This window comes from Schistocerca americana, chromosome 11 (assembly GCF_021461395.2).
Source record: "Schistocerca americana isolate TAMUIC-IGC-003095 chromosome 11, iqSchAmer2.1, whole genome shotgun sequence".
Lineage (NCBI taxonomy): Eukaryota > Metazoa > Arthropoda > Insecta > Orthoptera > Acrididae > Schistocerca > Schistocerca americana.
Window position 1 is genome coordinate 153,914,330 of NC_060129.1, and position 21,546 is coordinate 153,935,875.

General features: G+C 40.9%; 1 protein-coding gene across 3 annotated transcripts in view; it reads left to right on the forward strand.

Moving 5' to 3' along the window:
• The window catches only part of LOC124554094 (protein LZIC-like), a 99,325-nt gene extending 79,496 nt beyond the window's left edge, over positions 1-19,829 (forward strand). For all 3 annotated transcript variants that reach the window (XM_047128159.1, XM_047128157.1, XM_047128158.1), the window contains one exon: positions 19,509-19,829. In XM_047128159.1, coding sequence (XP_046984115.1) covers positions 19,509-19,573 — 65 coding nt within the window. In that variant the 3' untranslated portion in view covers positions 19,574-19,829. The remainder of the gene's footprint in view (positions 1-19,508) is intronic.
• The last annotated feature ends 1,717 nt before the right edge of the window (positions 19,830-21,546 follow it).

Below are 21,546 nucleotides of genomic sequence, written 5' to 3' on the forward strand. Positions count from 1 at the left end.
ACTGAAAAGATAAGGAAAGAGGAGGTTCTTCGCAGAATCGGCGAGAGAAGAATATATGGGAAACACTGAGAAGGAGGGGGGACAGGATAGTAGGACATCTAAGACACTGCAGAATGACTTGCGTGGTACTAGTGATAACTGTATAGGGTAAAAACTGTAGAGGAAGGCAGAGATTGGAATACATCCAGCAAATAATTTAGGATGTAGGTTTCAAGTGCCACTCTGAGATGAAGAGGTTGGCACAGAAATTCAGGGTGGGCCACATCAAACCATATATCTCCACGAGAATAACTGATTTTCAAACACAACACTGTTTTTATGGTAAGTAGCCATCTGTCTTTTTGTACACTGTTGATATTCTACCAGATTATTAGTTACTATCTATCCACGACACAGTTACATGCGCAGGAGGTCAGTGCTGATTCAACTTCACACACCAAGATGGTGGATGACCACTAGCGCTGGGGCATTGTTGTTTTACAGCAAGACACTGCTCCCTCAGAGAAAAGCAGCTCAGCTCCTGACAGCAAAGGTAGCAGTACAAAAGGGTCATATGTGAAGAGCCTCGTGGAATTTCAAACATCATCCAACTACTCCAATTGAATCAGAACGAAGAGAGAAAGAAGGAAAACTAACTCGAGAAGTGAATGCAGTTGTGTAATTGTAGCTGATTGATAGCTGAAATGATAAAAAAAGAGTGAAGCGGCTACGTGGGTACCGTGGGGTGTGTGGAAGGGACTGGACGCTTTTTTAAGTTAGAGGGTCTCGGGGAACCACAGAAAGGGTGTCCGTCTAAAAGGGGACAGGTAAAACGCAGTAAGTTAGTTGTAGAAACGATTGGTACTGTAGTTGTAAATTGTCGTAGCTGTGATGGGAAAGGACCAGAGCTCCAAGCCCTAATAGAAAGCACTGAAGCTCAAATAATTATAGCTACAGAAAGTTGGCTAAAGGCGGAAATAAGTTCAGCTGAAATTTTTTCGAATGATCTAACAGTGTTCAGAAAGGGTAGATTAAATACAGTTGGCGGTGGAGTATTTACTGCTGTCAAAAGTAGTTTGCCTAGTAGTGAAATTGAAGTAGATAGTTCCTGTGAAATAGTATGAGTAGAGGTTATACTCGATAATCAGATTAAACTATTAATTGGATCGGTTTACCGACTCCCCGACTCAGAAGATATAGTTGCTGAATAGTTCAAAGAAAACTTGAGTCTCATTTCAAATAAGTACCCCGCTCATACAATTATAGTCGGTCGTGACTTTAATCTACCCTCGATATGCTGGAAAAATTACACGTTTAAAGCCGGCGGCAGGCATAAAACGTCATCCGAAATTGTACTGAATGCTTTCTCAGAAAATTATTTTGAACAATTGGTTCATGAGCCCACTCAAAGTGTAAATGGTTGCAAAAGCATACTTTACCTCTTAGTGACAAATAATCCTGGACAAATAGTGAATATTGTGGCAAATATAGGGATTAGTGACCACAAGGCAGTTGGTGCTACGCTGAATGCCGTAACATCTACAACCATAAAAAACAAATGCAAAGTATATCTGTCTAAAAAAGATGATAAAAATGCTCTTAATGCTATTTTAAGAGACAGTCTTCACTCCTTCCGATCTGATCATGTAAGCGTAGACAAGTTGTGGAATGATTTCAAAGAGATAGTATTGACAGCAGTTGAGAGATATATACCACGTAAATTAATAAGTGATGGTACTGATCCCCCCATAGTACATCAAACGGGTCAGATCGCTGTTGCAAAAGCATGTCAAATTTACAAGAATGCAAAATTCTGAAGACTGGCAAAGCTTTACAGAAGCTCGAAATCTAGCGCGTACTTCAGTACGAGGTGCTTTTAATAATTTCCATAATGAAACTCTGTCCCGAAATCTGGCAGAAAGCCCAGAGAGATCCTGATCATACATAAAGTACACCAGTGGCAAGACGCAATCAATACCTTCACTGCGCGATAACAACGGTGAAGTCACTGATGACAGTGCTACTAAAGCAGAGTAATTAAACACTGTTTTCCGAAACTCCTTCACCAAAGAAGACGAAGTAAATATTCCTGAATTCCAATCAACAACAACTGCCAAGATGAGAAACATAGAAGTAGATATCCTCAGTGTCACAAAGCAGCTTAAATCACTTAACAAAGGCAAGGCCTCCGGTCCAGATTGTATACTAGCCAGGTTCCTCTCAGAGTATGCCGATAAAATAGCTGCATATTTAGCAATTATATACAACCCCTCGGTCACAGAAAGACTGTACCTAAAGACTGGAAAATTGCTCAAGTCACACCAATACCCAAAAAGGGAAGTAGGAGTAATCTGCTGATTTACAGGCCTATATCACTAACGTCATTTGCAGTAGGGTTTTAGAACGTATACTGTATTTGAACATTATGTAGTACCTCGAAGAAAACGATTTATTGACACATAGTTAGCATGGATTCAGAAAATATCATTCTTGCTTAACATAACTAGCTCTTTATACTTGTGAAGTAATGAGTGCTGTCAACGGGGGATGTCAAATTGATTCCATATTTTTAGATTTTCAGAAGGCTTTTGACACTATTCCTCACAACCGTCTACCAACCAAACTGCGTGCCTACGGAGTATTGCCTCAGTTGTGCGACTGGATTCATGATTTCCTGTGAAAAAGGTCACAGTTCGTAGCAATAGACAGAAAGTCATCCAGTAAAACAGACATCCGGCGTTCCCCAAGGAAGCGTTATAGGTCCTCTATTGTTCCTGATGTATATTAACGACATAGGAGACAATCTGAGTAGCAGTGTTAGATTGTTTGCAGATTATGCTGTCATTCACCGTCTTGTAAAATCATCAGATGATCAAAACGACTTGCAAAATGATTTAGATAAGATACCTGTGAAAAGTGGCAATTGACCCTGAATAAAGAAAAGTGTGACGTTATTCACACGAGTACTAAAAGAAATCATCTAAATTTAGATTACGCGATAAGTCACACAAATCTGAAGGCTGTAAATTCAGCTAAGTACTTAGGGATTACAGTTACAAATAACCTAAATTGGAACGATCACATAGGTAATGTTGTGGGTAGAGGAAACCAAAGACTGCGATTTATTGGCAGAACACAAAAGGCGCATCAGGACTACTAAAGACTGCTTGTGCGCCCTATTCTGGAGTACTGCTGTGCGGTGTGGGGTCCGCAGTAGGTGGGACTGACAGATGACATAGAAAAAGAAGGGCAGCTCGTTTTGTATTATCGCGAAATAGGGGAGATAGTGCCACAGACATGATACATGAATTGGAGTGGCAATCATTAAAACAAAAGTGTTTTTCATTGCGACGAAATCATCTCATGATATTTCAATCACCAGTTTTCTCCTCCGATCGCGAAAACATTCTGTTGGCACCCACCTACATAGGGAGAAATGATGATCATAATAAAATAAGAGAGATCAGGGCTCGCACAGAAAAATTTAAGTGCTCGTTTTTCCTGCACACCATTCGAGAGTGGAATGGTAGAGAGACAGTTTGAAGGCGGTTCATTGAACCCTCTGCCAGGCTCTTTATTGTGAGTAGCAGAGTAATCAAGTAGATGTAGGTGTAGAATTATACAGTAGACTTCTCCAGAGGTGAATGCAGATTTGTATGCATCTGCTTCGAAGCCACAATGATACTTGCACATGCACTAATGGTTTTACTTGTCAAATAAGGTTATAACTAGTATAAAGTTGCTGTAGGCTCAGCACATTATGTAAAGTTTTGTTCATAGTGAAAAAAATGTGGGGTGTGAGACGTTATGTAGAGCAATTCAGTTATGAATCAAAAGACATGAAAGGGAAATAGTAGCAATGAAGAGAGCTAGACATAGATGTAACTTATCCCTGATCTTTTTGATTTTGTATATTGAGGAAGCAGTAGAGGAAACCAAGGAGAAGTTTGGAAGAAGAATTAAAGTTGAAAGAGAAGGAATATAAACCTAGAGATTTAGTGATGACATCGTAATCCTTCAAAGATGGAAAAGGTCTTTGTGTGGACAGTGTCTTGAGGTTGTAAGGTGAACATCAACAGAAGTGAAACAAATGTAATAGAATCAAGTTGAATGAAATTCAGTATGCTGAGGAAACTGACACACTAAAAGTAATATGTTTGTCATGCTGTTTGGGCAACAAACTAACTGGCTATGGTCAAAATAGAGAGGGTATAAAATGCAGACTGGCTGGAGCAAGAGAACCTTTTTTAAAAAGAGATTTTGTTAATGTCAAATTTGGATTCAAATGTTAACAGGTCTGTTGTGAAGTTATTTGTGTGGAGTGTAGCCTCGTACAGAAGTGAAAAAATGCACGATAAACATTTCTGACGAGAACAGGTGATTAGGTTGAGAAGGTTGAGCAGTTAGTTAGGAGGTACAGAATCAAACTGAGGACAAAAAAAATTTATAGTACAGCTTGATTAAAAGATGGGATTAAGTGTAACTTTAACACTGTCCGAATAGGTCTCTGGAAGGCCCAATGCTGCCGGCAGACTGCCGTGTCATCCTCAGCCAGAAGGTGTCACTGGGTGTGGATGTGGAGGGCAAGTGGTCAGCAAACTCCTCTCCTGGCTGTTGTCTGTTTTTGTGACTGAAGCCGCTGCTTCTCAATTGAGGAACTCCTCAGGCAGCCTCAGAATGGCCCAGTGCACCCGGCTTGCCAACAGCGCTCAGTAGATCCGAGCGGTCACCCAGCAGAGTGCTTGCCGAGCTCGGCAGTGTATAACTGTGGTAATCTGGAGCACCGAGGAATCATCAGGTTTGAAATTGATGGAAGGGTGTCCGGGGGGGGGGGGGGGGGGGGGGGTGGATAATTGACCTGAGGGGAGGGGGAGCAGTGAAAATTGTGGGAAGAGGCCAAGGGATGAATACAGTAAGCGACTTGAGGTGGTTGTAGGCTCCAGGAGTTACGCAGAACTGCAGAGGATTCCACAGGATGGACTTATTAGGTATTGCCTAAGGCAATGGAGAAGTATTTGTCCAGGGTTTTAAGAACTTGGTATTATGAAATCCCTTACTTTCAAGTATTTTCTGTTTTATACTACATTTCATCCTATCAGATACATTGGTATAGTTGACGAATCCATTATTTGGTTCTCTTCTAAGATGCTATTTGTCAAACTCTTGTTAGTATGATCCCTGCGTATAACATATATGCAATAGTCAAGTATAAGCAGAGCGGTCTCAGGCGCTGCAGTCTTGGGCTGTGCGGCTGGTCCCGGCGGAGGTTCGAGTCCTCCCTCGGGCGTGGGTGTGTGTGTTTGTCCTTAGGATAATTTAGGTTAAGTAGTGTGTAAGCTTAGGGACTGATGACCTTAGCAGTTAAGTCCCATAAGGTTTCACACACATTTGGACAATAGTCAAGTTCTTACATCTGGAGTTTTCTGCAATGGATCTATATCGTTCCTTAAACGTGGATATAATTATTGCCTCACACCATTCTGGGGAGTCGTCTTCTATTCATTAAGGCTTTCAAATTCACTGTCTGAATATGTCTGATATTAGTTTTCTGCAACGGCTCCGATGACAGATGATGTCCGACAAATTTCCATTATTGTGCTCTAAATGAGAGCTGGGAGAATGCAGTGAGTAGAAAAATTGGACTGGAAAAGGTGAAATGCAAGTGTTTAGTTTTTAAGAGGTCACTGTTACATTTGAAGAGTTACAAACTTTTAAAGTAAAACTATCTTTACCACCAATCTTCCTGCTTCTTTATACGGTTACAGCATCTTACTAAGCAACCTCACAGACTGGCACTGTTTGATTTTCTCATTGCTTACAAGATTTGAAGCTTGGTGCCCAGGCATCACTTTACTAAAGCAGTAAGATTTACTCCTGACAAACACCAGGAAAACTCTCCTTTCAAGATTAGAAAATGTCCAAGTACCTGTAGGTACAAAACTTTTGGATGTTATTGACATTTTCACCAGCAGCTGATTACGTAGCTTGCAAGACTTGAAATTGGGAAGTAACTGATTCAGTTCTGACGTATGTGTCTAGGGTTTTAAAGTTTTGTGATGTGTCTGGACTCTGGCCTAAACTTTAAGGCTGGCGGTTTTAGTGTATTGCAGAGTGGCTGGCTCCTCCCTTTTTTCCTTGCGGTCAGCCAGCCACTACCATCTGCTATATTGTTTTAGCTCCCTCTACCACTTTCTTCCTGTGTTGTCCATGTTTTACTGCTGACGACATGCTTCGTCCCACGCTTCCGTGTGGATAGGCACATATTTTTCGAACCTTAGTACCTGTGTTTTACATTCTGTTTTACTGTTCTGAGTATTTTCTTGATACCTGTCTCAATCTGTTACTGAGCGGGCGGTGAAGACCTAAAACTCTCTACTACTACTACTACTACTACTGATACAGTTCTCAACAGCAGCACCTAATTTTATGCTCTTTAATTCTGAATTTGTTATCAATGGAAATTTTAATTAGTCGGCATTGGATCATAATTTTTTGATATAAAAAACATTATTTTTAATTACTAAGTACATTAAAATGCATATATTCACAATAAATTAAAATTTGGCACAATATTGCAAAATGCCAATTAGAAAATGACATACTTTTTATTTCTAGAGAATGAATAGTGTTATTGATGTATATAATTTCTCATTTCACAATAAGGCATTTTGCATGTGCATACCAATTTTCAATTTATTGTCATATGAACGAGAATTTAAATTAAAAAAGATTTTTACTAAATAAATATGGTTCATTATTCGTTAATTAACATGTTCATGTAATAATAAATACAGAATGAAATGAAGAAAAAAAATTGCTAGTAGTGAGAATTGAAGCACTGACTTAACAGTAACAAAACATTTTTGCTTCACAATTAGCTACCACTGACATGTTAGTAGGATCAAATGTTTTCTGCTTAATGGTGCTCAGAAATCTTCTAATCTTCAAAATTTTTTTTTTTAAAGTCTCCAACTGCTTTAGGAAACTGTTGTCTAGGAGAAAATCGAAAGAGCCCAACCTGTAAAGTCACCTATTAGCCCTTCCAGTTTCATGCTCTGTCTACTGTTACTTACAGTCTCTGTATCTGCAACTATTTCACCCCTTGTTAAGATATGAGCTTTTCTGCTGTCTTTGTATTTCAGTATTGTACATTCATCCATTCAATGGATTCTGTAAACCCTGTCAGGAGGGGAAACCTACTTAAGCTGTACATTGACAAAAGAAATGGGAATGTGGAAACTTAATGTGTGTAGTATACTAACAGCAAACTATCATTCTATTGCTTATTGCTGTTCACACTTCCGCTGTTTAATTGAATACATTGGAAGGAAACCTGCTGCTACCTTCTCAGCTTTACTGCACAGCTGCTGTTCACTGCTGTTAGTAGCTGGGATATTTACTCAGTTGTAATTCAATTCAATTCAATTCAATTCAATTTTTATTATCACATAACATGCCTTATACAATCAAAGATTGTGACATAGGTGACTTGTCAGTTTTTACACTATATATAACAATACTAAAAATACAATAAACTAATAATATACGTGGTGTAACATCTTCAAAGAGGTATTTTAATTACAATTATAATGCATTGTTACCATTCTTGAAATCTTCTTCACTATAGTAACATTTATCTTTCAGATATTTTTCCAGGTCTCTTTTGGTGCCTTTTACATTTGGGTCATCCATATCTTTCCATATTTTATTTACAAATTTCATGCCCATGTAGTATGGGGTTTTTTCATATGATTTTAAACGGTGGGTAGGTAACATGTAGCTCGTTCTATGTCTTGTATCATATTGATGCAAGAAGAAGTTGCCCTCAAAAAGTTGTGGGTTTCTTTTCGTGAAAGTGAGAGTTTCATAGATGTATATGCTTGGAATGCTCATTAGATCCAGTTTTACAAATAAAGGTTTGCAGTGTTGCTTTGGTTTTGCTCCCACCATTGCCCGGATGATTCTTTTTTGTAGTCTAAAAGCTCTAAGTAAATTTGTTTTTTCAGACCCCCAGAAAATTATACTATACCTAATGACTGAAACAAAATATGCATTATATACAGTTTTTCTTACAGCTAAATCAGTAATACTATACAAGATATTCATAATATATACAAGGCTATTCAGTCGACCCAGTATGTTGTCCACATGGCGACTCCATAACAGGTTTTTATTGACTAACACGCCAAGGAATTTGACACAGTCTGCAGTCTCTAATTTTTTGTCCATATACCTTATTTCACTTATAGACTGTGCAGATTGTTTTGTGGTAAAATGAACAATTTCTGTTTTTGTAAAGTTTAATGTCAAGTTATTGTTTTTGACCCATGCCTCCACTTCCCCAAGTGTTTGTTCAATATGACGAATTAGGTCTACCTCATTTTTACAACAGACTACGGCTGTTGAGTCATCCGCATAGAGGATAGTATCAGACTGGACCTGACATGGCATATCATTAATATAATATAGAAAAAGCAGTGGCCCTAATATTGAGCCTTGTGGAACACCTAATTGAGTGTTTTTCCAGCCAGAGAGAAATTTCTTGCCGTTGATGTTAATAAGTACTCTTTGTTTTCTGTTTGCCAAGTATGATGACATCCAGCTAAGAGATCTGCCTTGAAAACCATAGCGTGCCAATTTTTGGAGAAGCAGGTCATGGTTTACTGTGTCGAAGGCTTTGGACAGGTCACAAAAGATGCCTGACACACACATTCTATCATCAAGACATCTGCTGACTTTTGTGACTAATTCATTTATTACATGGATTGTGCTGCGGCCTTTTCTGAAACCATATTGATTGCCTAAGATAATGCTGTTAGATGAATTGTGATTTTCGATCTGATCACATGCAGCTCTTTCAAATATTTTTGAGAAAATTGGTAACAGTGAGATTGGCCTATAGTTGCCCAATTCATCTTGTTTGCCTTTTTTGTGTATGGGCCGAACTTCTGCATATTTTAATCGATCTGGGAAACATCCCTCATCAAATGATTGGTTGATTATGAAAGAGAGTGGATATGCAATACTGTGACGGACTATTTTTATTATTTCAGTGGGGACCTCATCCCACCCCGCAGATTTTGAATTTTTTAGGGACATTATGATTTTGATGACATCTGAGATGGAAACATGAGAAAACTTAAAACATGTGCAATTGCTATCTGTCATATTGGGCTTTGTATTTGGTGGTGAACAGTCACCAAATTTGTTACAGTTTATGAAAAAGTCATTGAATGATTCACAAATGGCACTGGGTTCTGTAACAGTTCTACCATTTATCACTATTTTAGAAGGGCATTTTCTCTCTGCCTCACTGCCAACTTCACTTCTTATAACAGACCAAACAGCTTTTGATTTGTTTTTTTGCATTTGAAATGAAGTCGTTATTTGCAGTACATTTTGCTAGTTTAACTATTTTGTCAAATGTTTTTTTGTATGTGCTTACATACTTAAGAAATTGAGGGCTTTGATTTACTTTTGCCTCCATATGCAGTTTCCTCTTAGTAGCACTAGACACTCTAATTCCTTTTGTTACCCAGGATCTACTTTTTTGGGACCTGGTCTTCACTGTTACAAAAGGGAAGCATTCATTGAATATACCCAAGAATTCAGTTAAAAAGTTATTGTAATTGTCACTTGTGGAAGTGTGTTTGCTGACTGTCCACTTGGTTTGGCTTAGTTTTTTGCAGAATACTTCCACATTTTCTTGACTGAAATTCCTACATCTTTTTGTTGTGCAGACTGAATTTTGCTTCGGTAGTGATACAAATAGTGCTTTATGGTCTGATACTCCTAAATCTAGAAGAAACTTTTCTTTTACATAATAATTATAACTACTTACAATATTGTCAATACATGATGCAGATCTTGCTGTAATTCTTGTATACTGATCGAAATTGAGATTTAGCCCATTTGTGGCTACCAGATTCTTTAAGTGTGAAGAAAATCTGTCATCAGTCCTTACATCTATGTTGAAGTCAGCACATATAACCACTTTCTTGTACAGTTTCTCACATTTTAATTTATGTAGCAATGTATCAAACTTATCTAAAAATACAGAGCTTATATGGTACCCAGGGGTGCGATATATGCTGATAATTAGTGTGTTACACTCTTTAAGTTCTATACAACAACTTTCAAATGTGCCTTCTTCATTCAGATGGCTAAAATTCTGTCTGATATCATAGTCTACCGTGGAATGAACTAATATGCAAGAGCCTCCATACCCATTGGTTCTACAAAAGCTGGTAGCCAGTTTATAACCTGTAAGTTTATTCAGGAGACTGATATTTTCAGATTTTAGCCAATGTTCATTAAGGCATATTACTTTCACAGATTGTTTCACACTTTCTAGCAAAATTTCTATATCATAAAGCTCCCTGATCATTCCTTCAGACAGACCTCTTATGTTCAAGTGCATAATGATATTTTTCAGATAGTATATTTTTACATGTATAAATAATTTGTGTCTGTATATGTGTGGATGGATATGTGTGTGTGTGCGAGTGTATACCTGTCCTTTTTTTTCCCCTAAGGTAAGTCTTTCCGCTCCCGGGATTGGAATGACTCCTTACCCTCTCCCTTAAAACCCACATCCTTTCGTCTTTCCCTCTCCTTCCCTCTTTCCTGACGAAGCAATCGTTGGTTGTGAAAGCTAGAATTTTGTGTGTATATTTGTGTTTGTTTGTGTGTCTATTGACATGCCAGCGCTTTCGTTTGGTAAGTCACATCATCATTGTTTTTAGATATATTTTTCCCACGTGGAATGTTTCCCTCTATTATATAAATACTCACTCTTATTTGTAACACAGTATTAATTGCCATACATTTTGTAACAAGCACTGTTGCTTGCCGTGTAGCTGTCAGAACTTTCAGTATCTGAATGTAGATATTTGGATAATTTTCAGAAATAATTGCTAATAAGGTACACGATACTCATTTTACGAAGGTTTGAAGATCCTCTTTTCGTTCTTCTGTGTTTAAAATTTGAAAACTGGGTTGCTTTGGAAATTGGCCTTATGCAAACACATTTAGTTTATTTTTATATTTCCCCAGACATGTTTCGACACCAGTGTGTCATCGTCTGTGGGTTAAATTTTTATTTCTGTGAAGTACAATATCACATTTGTAATAATTTAACTACTGTAGGCCTCAGAAATACAATATTTGCAATTTGCTTCATTTTGTTTGGACACTCACCTTAAAATTACATCGCTAATTGAACTGTATTATTGTACATCAGTTTTAGCGCTCGTTTTCATCATCATCATAATAATCCTCATCATCTGTAATCTGCAAACTAGCCACGAAAAAATTATTGTGTATTTGTGGAAAGCTGTTTCGAGGGTAGAGGTTATGTACATTTCTGTACTTATATTTTCCATCCTGTTTTGTGTCCCTGGTTGGTGTCTCAATCAGCTACTATTTAGTGCATTGCTTTCACTCAGTTTTTCATAAATTTCTGCTCACTACACGATTTAAAAATGAGGAAACTATGATATAATCTTGTCACACTATCAGTAGAGTGACAGTGTCTCGTTGTTGCAGCATTTGGACGAGTTTCCTGCTCGACATCTACAAAGTGTAAGGTTCGTGTCCAGTCTGTTCCCTCGCAGTCATCGGACTGCAGTCTCCTCTGCAGAGGCCCCCTGACGGGTTGGCCAGTCGTGTGCCTGCGGAAGAGATGTTGCGGCCGGTGGTGGGAGGGCTCCGCGGTGGTGCAGAAGGGGATCCGGGCCTCGACTTGTGCCGTCTGTTCTGCCAGCTGCCTCTGTGTCTTTCACATCAACGTGTTTGCGACACATTTTCGCCGAAGCCACATGCCGTGTGCAGCTCGATGAGAAACAACTGTCCAGATGTCAAGATTGTCAGGTACTCGTATCTCCACTGCCTGTTTGATGACTGAATCCCAGAATTCATTGGCTTCTCACAGCACCTTTGTTCAAAAACAAACAAGTGTCCTTACTCGATGCTGTGTTCCGCCACTGCAGACTTGCAAGTTCGCTCGAGGCAAACTGTTCTTAACATGTCCCGAACTGTGTTGCGAGATGCGTCGCTGCATCTGGCTGGTGTATTGTATGTCACTCTAGAAACTAATGCGGTAGGCACCAGCCGGTCATAGCCCCGGTCGGCCTACGATTGACCCGAGCACATTCTCGATTGTACCAGTTGATCAGAAAAATTTGTTCATTGCCCTGGCAGTCTTGGCTGCGGCCAGCCCCCGGTTCGGAAGGGATGCTGCACACATCTACATCTACATCTACATTTATACTCCGCAAGCCACCCAACGGTGTGTGGCGGAGGGCACTTTACGTGCCACTGTCATTACCTCCCTTTCCTGTTCCAGTCGCGTATGGTTCGCGGGAAGAACGACTGTCTGAAAGCCTCCGTGCGCGCTCTAATCTCTCTAATTTTACATTCGTGATCTCCTCGGGAGGTATAAGTAGGGGGAAGCAATATATTCGATACCTCATCCAGAAACACACCCTCTCGAAACCTGGCGAGCAAGCTACACCGCGATGCAGAGCGCCTCTCTTGCAGAGTCTGCCACTTGAGTTTGTTAAACATCTCCGTAACGCTATCACGGTTACCAAATAACCCTGTGACGAAACGCGCCGCTCTTCTTTGGATCTTCTCTATCTCCTCCGTCAAACCGATCTGGTATGGATCCCACACTGATGAGCAATACTCAAGTATAGGTCGAACGAGTGTTTTGTAAGCCACCTCCTTTGTTGATGGACTACATTTTCTAAGCACTCTCCCAATGAATCTCAACCTGGTACCCGCCTTACCAACAATTAATTTTATATGATCATTCCACTTCAAATCGTTCTGCACGCATACTCCCAGATATTTTACAGAAGTAACTGCTACCAGTGTTTGTTCCGCTATCATATAATCGTACAATAAAGGATCCTTCTTTCTATGTATTCGCAATACATTACATTTGTATATGTTAAGGGTCAGTTGCCACTCCCTGCACCAAGTGCCTATCCGCTGCAGATCTTTCTGCATTTCGCTACAATTTTCTAATGCTGCAACTTCTCTGTATACTACAGCATCATCTGCGAAAAAGCTGCATGGAACTTCCGACATTATCTACTAGGTCATTTATATACATTGTGAAAAGCAATGGTCCCATAACACTCCCCTGTGGCACGCCAGAGGTTACTTTAATGTCTGTAGACGTCTCTCCATTGATAACAACATGCTGTGTTCTGTTTGCTAAAAACTCTTCAATCCAGCCACACAGCTGGTCTGATATTCCGTAGGCTCTTACTTTGTTTATCAGGCGACAGTGCGGAACTGTATCGAACGCCTTCCGGAAGTCAAGAAAAATAGCATCTACCTGGGAGCCTGTATCTAATATTTTCTGGGTCTCATGAACAAATAAAGCGAGTTGGGTCTCACATGATCGCTGTTTCCGGAATCCATGTTGATTCCTACATAGTAGATTCTGGGTTTCCAAAAACGACATGATACTCGAGCAAAAAACATGTTCTAAAATTCTACAACAGATCGACGTCAGAGATATAGATCTATAGTTTTGCGCATCTGCTCGACGACCCTTCTTGAAGACTGGGACTATCTGTGCTCTTTTCCAATCATTTGGAACCCTCCGTTCCTCTAGAGACTTGCGGTACACGGCTGTTAGAAGGGGGGCAAGTTCTTTCGCGTACTCTGTGTAGAATCGAATTGGTATCCCGTCAGGTCCAGTGGACTTTCCTCTATTGAGTGATTCCAGTTGTTTTTCTATTCCTTGGACACTTATTTCGATGTCAGCCGTTTTTTCGTTTGTGCGAGGATTTAGAGAAGGAACTGCAGTGCGGTCTTCCTCTGTGAAACAGCTTTGGAAAAAGGTGTTTAGTATTTCAGCTTTACGCGTGTCATCCTCTGTTTCAATGCCATCATCATCCCGGAGTGTCTGGATATGCTGTTTTGAGCCACTTACTGATTTAACATAAGACCAGAACTTTCTAGGATTTTCTGTCAAGTCGGTACATAGAATTTTACTTTCGAATTCACTGAACGCTTCACGCATAGCCCTCCTTACGCTAACTTTGACATCGTTTAGCTTCTGTTTGTCTGAGAGGTTTTGGCTGCGTTTAAACTTGGAGTGGAGCTCTCTTTGCTTTCGCAGTAGTTTCCTAACTTTGTTGTTGTACCACGGTGGGTTTTTCCCGTCCCTCACAGTTTTACTTGGCACGTACCTGTCTAAAATGCATTTTACGATTGCCTTGAACTTTTTCCATAAACACTCAACATTGTCAGTGTCGGAACAGAAATTTTCGTTTTGGTCTGTTAGGTAGTCTGAAATCTGCCTTCTATTACTCTTGCTAAACAGATAAACCTTACTCCCTTTTTTTATATTCCTATTAACTTCCATATTCAGGGATGCTGCAACGGCCTTATGATCACTGATTCCCTGTTCTGTACATACAGAGTCGAAAAGTTCGGGTCTGTTTGTTATCAGTAGGTCCAAGATGTTATCTCCACGAGTCGGTTCTCTGTTTAATTGCTCGAGGTAATTTTCAGATAGTGCACTCAGTATAATGTCACTCAATGCTCTGTCCCTACCACCCGTCCTAAACATCTGAGTGTCCCAGTCTATATCTGGTAAATTGAAATATCCACCTAAGACTATAACATGCTGAGAAAATTTATGTGAAATGTATTCCAAATTTTCTCTCAGTTGTTCTGCCACTAATGCTGCTGAGTCGGGAGGTTGGTAAAAGGAGCCAATTATTAACCTAGTTCGGTTGTTGAGTGTAACCTCCACCCATAATAATTCACAGGAACTATCCACTTCTACTTCACTACAGGATAAACTACTACTAACAGCGACGAACACTCCACCACCGGTTGCATGCAATCTATCCTTTCTAAACACCGTCTGTACCTTTGTAAAAATTTCGGCAGAATTTATCTCTGGCTTAAGCCAGCTTTCTGTACCTATAACGATTTCAGCTTCGGTGCTTTCTATCAGTGCTTGAAGTTCTGGTACTTTACCAACGCAGCTTCGACAGTTGACAATTACAATACCGATTGCTGCCTGGTCCCCGCATGTCCTGACTTTGCCCCGCACCCGTTGAGGCTGTTGCCCTTTTTGTACTTTCCCAAGGCCATCTAACCTAAAAAACCGCCCAGCCCACGCCACACAACCCCTGCTACCCGTGTAGCCGCTTGTTGCGTGTAGTGGACTCCTGACCTATCCAGCGGAACCCGAAACCCTCCCACCCTATGGCGCAAGTCGAGGAATCTGCAGCCCACACGGTCGCAGAACCGTCTCAGCCTCTGATTCAGACCCTCCACTCGGCTCTGTACCAAAGGTCCGCAGTCAGTCCTGTCGACGATGCTGCAGATGGTGAGCTCTGCTTTCATCCCGCTAGCGAGACTGGCAGTCTTCACCAAATCAGATAGCCGCCGGAAGCAAGAGAGGATTTCCTCTGATCCATAGCGACACACATCATTGGTGCCGACATGAGCGACCACCTGCAGATGGGTGCACCCTGTACCCTTCATGGCATCCGGAAGGACCCTTTCCACATCTGGAATGACTCCCCCCGGTATGCACACGGAGTGCACATTGGTTTTCTTCCCCTCTCTTGCTGCCATTTCCCTAAGGAGCCCCATTACGCGCCTGACGTTGGAGCTCCCAACTACCAGTAAGCCCACCCTCTGTGACTGCCCAGATCTTGCAGACTGAGGGGCAACCTCTGGAACAGGACAAGCAGCCATGTCAGGCCGAAGATCAGTATCAGCCCGAGACAGAGCCTGAAACCGGTTCGTCAGACAAACTGGAGAGGCTTTCTGTTCAGCCCTCCGGAATGTCTTTCGCCCCCTGCCACACCTTGAGACGACCTCCCACTCTACCACAGGTGAGGGATCAGCCTCAATGCGGGCAGTATCCCAGGCAACCACAGTCGTAGTCCGATCAGGGGATGCGTTGGACGAGCTTGCCGTACCCGACAAACCCCCATCCGGACCCCCACAGAGATGCCCATTGGCAACAGCCTCAAGCTGTGTGACCGAAGCCAACACTGCCTGAAGCTGGGAGCGAAGGGATGCCAAATCAGCCTGCATCCGACCACAGCAGTTGCAGTCCCTATCCATGCTAAAAACTGTTTTGCAAAGAACGTCTGAACTAATCTACAGAGAGCGCAAACAAATTGACAAAATTTAAACGGTTATTAAAATACAAGATTGCCTAGTAAATGCAGTAATGCTGCTACTTGCACACTGCTGACACTGCTCGGCGGCGGAAGGAGACTACGCGAATTTACACTATTCAGGTGCTAAAACGCGATGCTACAACTCTCAAATACTATAATACGTCCGAAATTTATGAATTAAACAATGCAAGTACCAAAAACACGCAAAGAAATTAAGAATTAAACTATGTAACAAATGAGTGAGCTAGGAGTATACGACTTGCTGCTGCAGCTGCTTATCCAACGGCGGCAGGGAGCACGGTTTCTCCTTTTCAGTCCTTTTCATTCTTCATCTCACTCGGCTGGAGAGTGCGGCTGCAGCACCGGTAGAGTGGGTGGTGTGCAGCACAGCGGCCACACACAGTGATGCACTTCACTGTACTGTTCGGAGCATGTGAGGCGTGTTCGCTTTAGCCAAACTGGTAAATTGGCAGTGCAGTGCACATTGTCAACATGGGACACGAGTTGTTTTTGAACAGACAAAGGTACAGTAACATGCTGGCAGGTTCTGGGATTCAATTGTTAAAGAGGCAGAGGAAATGAGTTCAGTGTAATGTTGTCAACTGGGACAGTGGTTTCCAAGTGGCGTAACATTAGTAAAAATATGTCCGGAACACTCTGATGTGAAAGCAGCTGAGGCAGCTGCTGGTATAAACAGGCAGCACCAGGATTTGAAACATTGACCACCCACCCATTCCACACATTGTGGAGGCTCCGCAATTGAGTATGTGGGAGGAGTCTGAAATCCAGCGGCTATATCAGAACAGACTTGATGTAAACCTGACAGTTTGCTTCAAGATGGTGAATGGGAACTCGTGAAAATTTTGCAGTAACGTAATGTCGTGACTTGGCTGGTAACACTAGAAAATTTTGCGCAAGAAGTTCTCTGAGAAAGCCTGCATTACCATGGAGAAAAAGTCCACATATTTGGGGAGACTAAACTTGGATATCATATTTCAAATTACAAAAGTATGTTACAAGAATATTATGTGGCATTCGTTCCAAAAATTTATGCAGACACATGTCCATACACATGTCCCTAACACTTATTATTTTTGACAGTTGTTTCACAATGTGTGTACCCCTTAATTTTGTCTTAACCTATATTTCTTTGTACTCAGAAAGTAGTGGAAAGAATGAATATAATAATAATATGACACACAACCTCTACAGAGATGTCAAGGAGTTAATATTAGCACAGGTGGGAATAAAGTAAATGGTTACACGTGCATCATGTATTTATTTATTTAGCCTGGGAAGATTAGGACCATCGGTCCCTGCCTTTCATTTGACATTGCATTTCATTCATTACAATAAGCATATGTATGGGTTGCAGCTAATATACAATAAAACATTTAGAAATTATTATGGTCATGAAAAGTAAAATTATTTAGCAACTTTCATGTCCTGTCGTTAAAGTGAGGGAGTGTAGAACAAAATTAAACAACTTGTTGGTGTGGGCATTCTGCACAAGTGTAGAGAACCCGCACAGAAACACTTAAACTTGATAAATTAGGTAAGCACTGTAATAAAATAGTCATTCATGACCTTAACTTGTTTCCTTACATTGTGTTTAAGTAAAATGTACATTCTTGCATTTTTGTGCATACCAGAGGCCCTTCTCTGCCGTATATGTGGAATATGACTCATGCCAGTAAATAACAGCATACGCCACTAGATTCTGTGATACGCCAAAGATGTGCAAATGTCGACATCCTCTTAAGTAAATTAGAATATAATGATGTCGCAAAAAGTTCTTCAAACTGGTTCGAGTCATATCTGTTTAATAGTAAATAGAGGGTTTACGAAGGGAAAAGTTATTCATTAAGCTGTTTTGTTTACAGTTGGCACTGTAATAGCAGTGTCAGATGTACTTTTAGAAAGTGGTGCTAATGAAATTTTCATGGGCTTTAGTTGATGATGTCTTGCCAGTTTGCTTTGAAATGCTCTCCACATAGAGTTGAGAACTACAAGAGGTTTTTTTCACACAAGATATGTTCAATATACGAGATCACACAGACAGGAATAGGTGGACGTGTGCATTTCTTAAAACTTGCTAATAAATTCAGTTGTAAAGGATTACTGAAATGCTCAAACAAATATTTGTTGTCACGTGTAGGTGACATGTACTATAGAGGGGGAACGGAATCCTGTCATACTTAAATTGCAATCCATAGTCCCATAAAATTTTGTGTTTTGGGATTAACTCGTAAAGCTGAAGTAATACTAATTTCTTGTATGATGAACTCGAGTGTGTGTTGTTAAAGCATTTTTAACAAACGAGGAATGGTAACTATTGCTACTCTGTACATTCCCGTTTCCAGTTTGAAGACTGGTCTGATGCAGCTCTCCAGGCTAGCCTGTCCTGTGCAAGACTCTTAATCTCCAAATAACTACTGCAGCCTAAATAGATTTGAACATTCTTACTGTAGTCAAGCCTTGGTGTCCCTTAATTTTAATGCCCCCCCCCGCCCCCGCCCCCTCTCTTCTTGCACACACACATGGTTGCGTGCACCTTACGTGGTGCCGTGTGGACATCCAGTGCATTCCAGACATGCATGTGATCTTTAGCACCTTTAGCACTCTTCTGTAGCATCTCATTTTAAATGTCTCTATTCTCATTTCGGCTGAACTGATTATCGACCATGTTTCACTTTCATATAGTGCTGCATTAAAGAAAAACACTGTGAGATGTTGACAAATTCCTGTAGGCAGTTTGCATTTTATATCCACTTTATTTTAGCCATCATTAGTTATTTCGGTGCTCAAACAGCAAACTCTTCTACTTTAAGGGTCTAATTCCGTATCTGAATGCCTTCAAAACTGCCCAATTTAATTTGACTGTATTGCAGTACCTTTGTTTTACACTTGTTGATGTTTTTCCTCAAACATCATCTTAAGACGCTACCCATTGCATGCAACTTCTCTTCCGAGCCCTTTTGCCACCACTGACAGAATCATTGGCGGACATCTATGTTTTTATTTCTTCTTTTTGAACTTTAATTGTCTTTCAGAATTTCTTTTTGGTTTCCTTCACAGTTGGGTTATTGTTCTTGATTGAGTATTGCTGGGGATAGGCTACAATCACATCTTCCTCAACTACTGCCTCCCTTTCATGTCCTTGACTTTTGAAACCAATTTCTGGTTCCTGTACCACTTGTGGGTACCCTTCTGCTCCGTGTAGTTTATCCCTAGGAACTTCAGAATTCCAATTGACATTATAAAATACTTTTTCTGTATCTACATGTTCTACAGATGTGTGCCAAATTTAATGTAACGATGTGATCTTATGTGTCACTCGTGGTGTGCGTATTACAGATTCGAGTCGACAGCGTGCCCTGGACATGGTGGGCTCCGAAGTGCGGGCCGTCGCCAGGTCCTGATGTTGCACCCCGGAAACCGTTTCTGAGGTGGCGTCACAGAGGGAGATGTGTTTAGTGACTGCCGCCGCCAGATACGTCGAATGCTGTGCCCCACTGTGCCGTCCTGTTCCTAAACATTGGGAGGCAGCTGCAAAGCCAGGAACTGGGCGGATTCATTTTATTTGTACAAAAATGTTCTGTCAGCACCCAAGGTGCTGAGAGGGACCAAGATAGCAGTCCCACACCAGGTGTCTGCAATAAAGTAATGGAAACCACCAAGCTGTTGCATTCATTGCTACCCCAAATCCTGCCAAATAAAGCTTATCACTCAGCACAATAAGTGTGTTGTGAGAATTGAAAATGTGGCCAGACCGTGACTCCCACCCAGATCTTTTGCACATCACAAGCAGCCTGTGTGTTAACCATTACTCTATTATTTTTTTTATCCATTATTTTTGTTGTTGTTGTCACTGTACTGGAACCTCTTTTATCCACACTAGATGGCTGTATACGTCATCCGGAGTGTAAAAAAAGTGGATAATCTGGAAGTTCAGAAAAAATTAGAATGACATGGGTTAAACACCATAAACATCAATTATCAGTGCATTAGAAAAGGAAGACAGCATCCAGCACTGTTTCGTAAGGTGCTAAACATAAATTATATTTATTTTGATATGGAGAGACAAATTTCTTTCCACAGAGATGTTGAACTGGTACTGAAAGAAAAATGATATTTTTATACACTGAAACCTTAATTGAATTTCTTTTTAACCTGATTTTAGTGTCGCTTATGTTGAAGATGATAACACATCTGTTTCACCTGCATTAGTTCGGCTGAAATTGTTTTCTCCTTGCATTCCAAATACGCCATTGTTTTATCCAAATGAGTTGTTGCCCTTGTTTGTGTCATATCATTTTTCAGCTTGGGTGCCAACTTCGTCAGCTAATCTGTCATCAGTACTGTCATTGTCTGCAGGTGAGCAATCCTCAATAATTCCAGAACAAGAAACCTTAGCGTACGTGACTTTTCAAGCTTTCCCTACGGATCTGTTGCAAATACATTTCTCAGTTATGCTGCCAGATCGTATTGTGTAAATCCCACAATATTTCATTGATACAGCTGCTCAACATCTTCAGGTGGTGATGGTTGCTGCTGTTACTGCTACAAGACACCACTCACGATAACTGCACGGTGACATCGGAGCTTATCGGGCCAGGAGCAGGCAGTACACATTCGCAGGAAATTGCTCGCAGTTGGAGGAAAGCCGCGCTCCTAGTGCCCCTGCTGGGAACCGCAGGAATGCCTCTGCACGTGCGCTGTGCGCAGTGACTGTGCTGCCAGATGCTCCTGTCATTAAAAGCTGAATTAAATCTCGGCAATGCACTGTGTCGAGTCACGAATGGGAAGTTCTTGTTTTCGCTATTTTGATTTAATGGCAACCAGTCCTGGATTCCAGGCGGCACTTAATTGAAAACCTGCGTCCCTGTTGATAAGACTGTCTGCAGTACAGATATTTATAGCCTCCTTAATAACACAGTTACAGAAAGATGACACTGGGGATAAAATTTCAGTCTTTTTGTAGAACATGCAATGCCCCTTGTCCAGGCAGTGCTTCGCTACCACTGGTTTATCGGGTTACCCCCGTCATTTGTAATGATGGCATTTGACACAACATTTTTGCACCGTTTGGCTCGTCTGCCCGACATAAGATTTTCCACAGTGGCATGTGATTTTATACGCACCATGTTTCCTAAGCCCACAATAAATTCCTCAGTTATGCTATTGGCCAAAAAACACACTTGAAATCGTGCCTTTTGAGGATTCTTTCTGTTTTTGAAGACGTGCTGCCAAAATAGGTCAAGAACGCAGTTGCAATGGGTTGCTTTGCGTCTTCATTTACACCTCAGCTTTGAATTTTCTGGGGACGGAATGCGTGGCATATCTGTTTATGGGAAAAGGTGTTCTGCTGGAATACCGTTCTTAGGTGTTGTAA